The 6,000-nt window shown below is 41.2% G+C and overlaps 1 protein-coding gene across 1 annotated transcript in view; it reads left to right on the top strand.

The window, feature by feature from the left end:
- The window catches only part of myrf (myelin regulatory factor), a gene marked incomplete at both ends in the record, with an annotated part of 64,000 nt that extends 62,863 nt beyond the window's left edge, over window positions 1–1,137 (top strand). Inside the window, 2 exon segments of the mRNA XM_080847611.1 lie at window positions 442–516; window positions 1,030–1,137. Of these exon segments, the coding sequence (XP_080703737.1) occupies window positions 442–516; window positions 1,030–1,137 (183 nt within the window).
- Window positions 1,138–6,000: the final 4,863 nt, after the last annotated feature.

The following is a 6,000-nucleotide window of genomic DNA, read 5'->3' as shown; positions in this document are numbered from 1 at the left end:
CACACACACACACACACACACATGCACGAACACACACACACACACACACACACACACACACACACACACACACACACACACACACACACCAACACACACATACACATGCACACACATACACATACACACACACACACACACACACACATACACACACACACACACACACACACACACACACACACACGAACACACATGCACGAACACACACACACACACACACACACACACACACACACACACACACACACACACACACATGCACGAACACACACACAATGTCTTTTTAAAGGATTGTCTCTCTGGGAACTTTATGTCCTGTTTTTCTTTGTTTAGTATATTGTTATTTATCTCTGATAGTACGATAGTATATCCTTGTCTCTCACACATAGTCTTTCTCTCCTTTCTCCATCTCTTTCTCTCTCTCTCTCTCTTTTGTAGGGCACGGATCACCTGTGGTCAGTTCCTGTGCTCGCATTCCAAGACGTCACCTACCACTTCCGTGTGTCTTCATCTGTGAGTTACATTTACATTTAGTCATTTAGCAGACACTTTTATCCAAAGCGACTTACAAGGATTTATACATTTTACATCTACACTGATGGCACACTGCACATCAAGAGCAATTAGGGGTTCAGTGTCTCGCTCAAGGAACCTTCGACAGTGAGGAATCGAACAAGCAACTTTCTGATAAACGACTTCTCTTCCTCCTGTACCTCAGAGTATGTTCTATGAGCTAATAGCGACAAGCGCTACATCTGTGAGTTACCTCAGAGTTTGAGCTATTAGCTACAAGCTCTACATAGCTAATGCTCTTTTTTATGATATCCTGAGAAAACATAGGAAAAATTGCAGTCAGTTAGTGTACAAGTTTCAGAGAAAAACTAGAAAAGTAGGTCAGATAGTAAGACTAGCAGAAGGAACAGTATGGTTGATATATGTTTTTCTCATGTGTATAATTATTTATCAATGTACAGTGATGACCTTTGTGACCTTTGAACTCTACCCTCTGACCCTCTCTCTGTGCAGGGTGCTGTGAGCTGCAGCAGTGATGAAGATGAAGATCGGAGTGAGGAGGACGAGGTCTTCTCACCGTACTCCGACTACTTCTTCCTCATCCAGACCAGCTGCCTCTGAGCTCGAGGCGCCAGAGTCTGTAGTCGAGGCGGCGTTATTTAACAACTCCCACTTCGTCCATCTTTCAGTCTCTCTCTCTGTCTCTCTTTCTCTCTCTCTCACTTACTCAGTCTCTCCTAGAAATGTACTTTTCTTAAACTTTGTTGTTGTTTTACCTGGATTATTTTCTTTTGTTGGAAGTTTAATTTGTTAGCGATAGTTTCCCCATATGACGAGTTCCACTCCGTACATTGGGGCCTAAGAGAGCTGGTGTGTTTGAGAGAGCGCAGCACTCACACACTCCTCCCACCCCCCCAAAAAAAAAAATGAGTGTGAACTTGAGAGAACTTGCCAACCCGTGAATATAAACAGGTACCAGTGTGTGTGTGTGTGTGTGTGTGTGTGTGTGTGTGTGTGTGTGTGTGTGTGTGTGTGTGCGTGTGTGTGTGTGTGTTGATGGAGCCTCTCATTCAGTCAAAGAGGATGGACTGCAGAAGGATTCTGCTCTGGAATCCAAACGTAAACACACCAGGCCAGGTCTGTGTGTGTGTGTGTGTGTGTGTGTGTGTGTGTGTGTGTGTGTGTATGTCCCAGCACCCCTCTGGGCTTTCCAACAACAACCTGATTATGGCCGTAAGCCTCAAATGGATTCGGTCACACACACACCACTTACGCTTGCATGCACACACTGACTGACGGTGGACATACACCGGTCTTAAACACACACACACACACTTACACTTTTAATGACCTTTTCTGAAGTGTTTATACTGCCTCGCCCCACATGTTAAACAGGATTAATGGGACTGATGGCTCTCCGTGTCTCAGTGTGTGTGTGTGTGTGTGTGTGTGTGTGTGTGTGTGTGTGTGTGTGTCTCAGTGCCAACACCAGAAGTGCGAGTAATGCAGTTATTTCATGGTGGGTTGCAGAATGTTTTCTTTATTTTTGTAGGGTACAGGATGGTTTAAATACTATTTTAACAGGCCACTATTAGAGAGCTATTTCTGTTGTATCTGTGTATGTGGGGAGGGATCTTTACAACTTTATTATGTTGTTTCTGTGTATATTCCACAGCAAAAAAAAAAAACCTCATTGGTGTCAATGTGTCATATCATCTCAAAAGTAATCACTGGATTTGTTATGTATCTAAAAAAACATCACTGGCTATATAAGAAACTGGAAGATCTTAAAACACTGGAACATGTGGTTCATCTGGTTAAAAGTGCTTCACCGTTGTCTTCCGCACTTCAGATATGGAGTTGTTACTGATGTGTCATAATTTACAAACACTGAATTTGCCACTGATTTTACATGTCATGACTTACCATCTCATTGTTACAATGTTACATCTCATAAGAACACTGGAGTTACCACTGATGTCATAATGTTACATCTCTTGAGTTACCACTGATGTCATAAAGCCACATCTCTTGAGTTACCACTGATGTCATAATGTTACATCATCTCTTAAGAACACTGGAGTTACCACTGATGTCATAATGATACATCTTTAAAGTTACCACTGATGTTACAATGTTACATCATCTCTTAAGAACACTGGAGTTTTGATTGATTTTCCATCTCATAAAAACACTGAATTTACCACAGATGTTACATCTCATAGAACACTGGAGTTCCCCAGGGTGGGAAAGCCACACTGGAGTCTTTTTAGGTGACACTGTAATCTTAAACTGTAACCTGAAACTGTTGCTTTTTTTGTGATCTTAACTTTATCTAATCTCTCGTTTTACCCTGTGTGTTGTAAAGTTATCTTTTTGTTTAAGTACACACTCACTGTTCAATGTATTTTTAAATCACTTTAGAATGTACAGCCTGTATTAAAAATCATGTGATGTTTGCCACTCTACGTTATGGTCTCTGCTAGCATAAGGACTGTTAGCTCATGGAGACGTGTGGTCTCTGCTAGCAGAGGGACTGTTAGCTCATGAAGACATGTGGTCTCTGCTAGCAGAGGGACTGTTAGCTCATGGAGACGTGTGGTCTCTGCTAGCATAAGGACTGTTAGCTCATGGAGACATGTGGTCTCTGCTAGCATAAGGACTGTTAGCTCATGGAGACGTGTGGTCTCTGCTAGCAGAAGGACTGTTAGCTCATGGAGACGTGTGGTCTCTGCTAGCAGAGGGACTGTTAGCTCATGGAGACGTGTGGTCTCTGCTAGCAGAAGGACTGTTAGCTCATGGAGACGTGTGGTCTCTGCTAGCAGAAGGACTGTTGGCTCATGGAGACGTGTGGTCTCTGCTAGCAGAAGGACTGTTGGCTCATGGAGACACGTGGAGTACATGTGGACTCAGCTCAAGGCTGCCGTGTGCTGTTGGATCGGGACGTTGTGTCTCTTGAGGACGCGGAGCTGCGGAATCTGAAAGAGTTGAAAGCAGACAGTAACGCACTGTCTTGGACCCTCACACTGAACCCGGATCAGCCATGAATCCGTTCACTCACCTTGGTGGCTTTTGACTTGCCAATGGAAACATGGACTGTTCTTTGAAGCGCAGTTTCCAAAGTCTCAACCACGCTCATTTGATCTTCTCTTTATAGACTGCTCCTCTTCTTCTTCTGTGTGCTTCACCCTCTCCTGAGCTCTGGTCGTCCCCAAAGCAGACTCGCCATGACAGAAGACTGAGCTCTGGTCGTCCCCAAAGCAGACTCGCCTTGGCAGAAGACTGAGCTCTGGTCGTCCCCAAAGCAGACTCGCCTTGGCAGAAGACTGAGCTCTGGTCGTCCCCAAAGCAGACTCGCCATGTCAGAAGACTTAGCTCTGTTCTCCTCCAAAGCAGACTCGCCATGACAGAAGACTGAGCTCTGTTCTCCTCCAAAGCAGAGCTCTGTTCACCATGACAGAAGACTGAGCTCTGTTCTCCCCCAAAGCACACTCGCCATGACAGAAGACCTCACTGTAGTATGAGTTGCTGATTGGAAATGGTTCTTATGCTAAATATAAGTACATGTGCAGCTTGTGATTCCCATGAGCAGGTGAGAGTTTGTGATTTGATCAGGGACGCCCCGAGGAACCCCAGAGCCTCAAAGCTGCGAGTGCTGAAGGTGCGGAACCCTTTAGATCCATTTAGAACCCTTTAGATCCCTTTAGATCCATTTAGATCCCTTTATGACCCTTTAGATCCTTCACATGTTAGGACAGGGTCCTCTGTACAGATGTGAATCGTGCTAAAGGTGCAGACCCTTTAGATCCTCCACATGTTGGCACAGTGTCCTGTGAAAGGTGCCGTAGCCCAGATGAATCTTTCTATAGTTGTATGAAGCGAAGGAGAGAATGCAGTCTCATCTTCTGTGCCACGGTAGAAGGATGTATTTAAACTCTACGAGCTGGTATAATGAAATCAGTAAAGCACTTCTAGTCGATACACTATATAGTACATGTATATGACATACTTTTGTTCTCTAACTGGATTTGATTCTGGAAAGAAATACTTTTTTTTATTATCTCATCACTTAATTTTGTAACAATCAATGATTTTGTGTTTTTTTGACATTTACATTTGTCTGTTATTGTTGCTGTCACCATTAACGTCTGTTTTTGTCTCAGCATTCTCATTCTGTTATTATGAAATATGACCTGATAAAAACATTCTCAAATGTTATTATGAAATATGATTTGATGAAAGTTTCATATTGTCTCCCCATGTTTAACCAATCTTATACTCCAAGTGTAATTTTAGAATGAATTGTAAAAAAAAAAACGCGAACAAAGCATCACACCTGTTATTTTTTCTCTTTCTTTATTTCATTGTTTGACAAAAAAAAAAACATTAACTTTGCTAGCACAGTGTGTACAATTTGGCCAACACTTTGACTCTAAATACTTCACTCATAAAATAATCACTCCCTAACATAATCTTGTACATTCTCATATTTAGTTCTTCTCATGTGTGTGATTCAGAGCAGCCTGAAGCCTCTGCTAAGCTGTGTTGTAAGGCATGATTATCATTGTATCTCAGAGCACTTGCCTCCTGCTTTTTTCTTCTTATTTGTCATGTTTTGGACCGCATGTACTTACATCATAATGAATACTTTCAAGAAAGATGAGTGAATTAAATGGTAATTCTGAACTATCTTTGTGTGATTCATTTGTCTTTGTAAAGATAAGGCGCGATATGCCCACAGGTATTTCAACTAATTTTGCAGAATACTTTGTGAGGATATGACATGAAGTGAAGTCTGTGTGCATCTGCATTTATGTACTTAGTGATTCTCTATAAAACGTGATATTATTGTGTTAAACCAACACAAACTAGTCTTGTGACTCTTCAAAACATGATATTTTATATATGGGTATTTCTCAGAATTCAGGCCCATTTCTGTCCACAGGGTGTAATTATATTAAAAACTAATCACATCTAATACATTTTAGATCCATTAATTAGTATAAACAAAAACAAGCCTAGACCTTTTTTATGGTTGCTCTTACTAATGATTTTAACACGTTTTATTGGTGTTTAGTGGTACAATATCTGTGTTTTGGTGTTGTCCGCCACCATAGTTTTCACATGTCGTGCCATTTCTCAAACATTATTTATCACAAATTAATAATAAAAATATGCATAATGGATTTAATGTTACTTGAACTAATAAACTACATGCACAGATTAAGCATATATATATGCATTTTGTACTTTATTTTGCTTAAGCCGTCATTACCATCACACTCATAAAGGCACTTTCCTACTGTTTTTTCATCAAATGTTTATTTGGTAGCCATGGTAGCGTAATATCATAGTGGAGCACATGTATTTCAAGCTGTAAGACTGATGCCTTGATGTCCAGAAAATTAAGTAAATCTACTCTTTATTCTTTGTGTGGGGCATGTACACTTATTATGTGTCATTACCATATGTGTTGTATTTCTG

Source organism: Sprattus sprattus (assembly GCF_963457725.1).
Source record: "Sprattus sprattus genome assembly, chromosome: 11".
Taxonomy (NCBI): Eukaryota; Metazoa; Chordata; class Actinopteri; order Clupeiformes; family Clupeidae; genus Sprattus; species Sprattus sprattus.
Note: the sequence above shows the minus strand (reverse complement) of the source record. Positions and strands in the feature narration are given on the sequence as shown.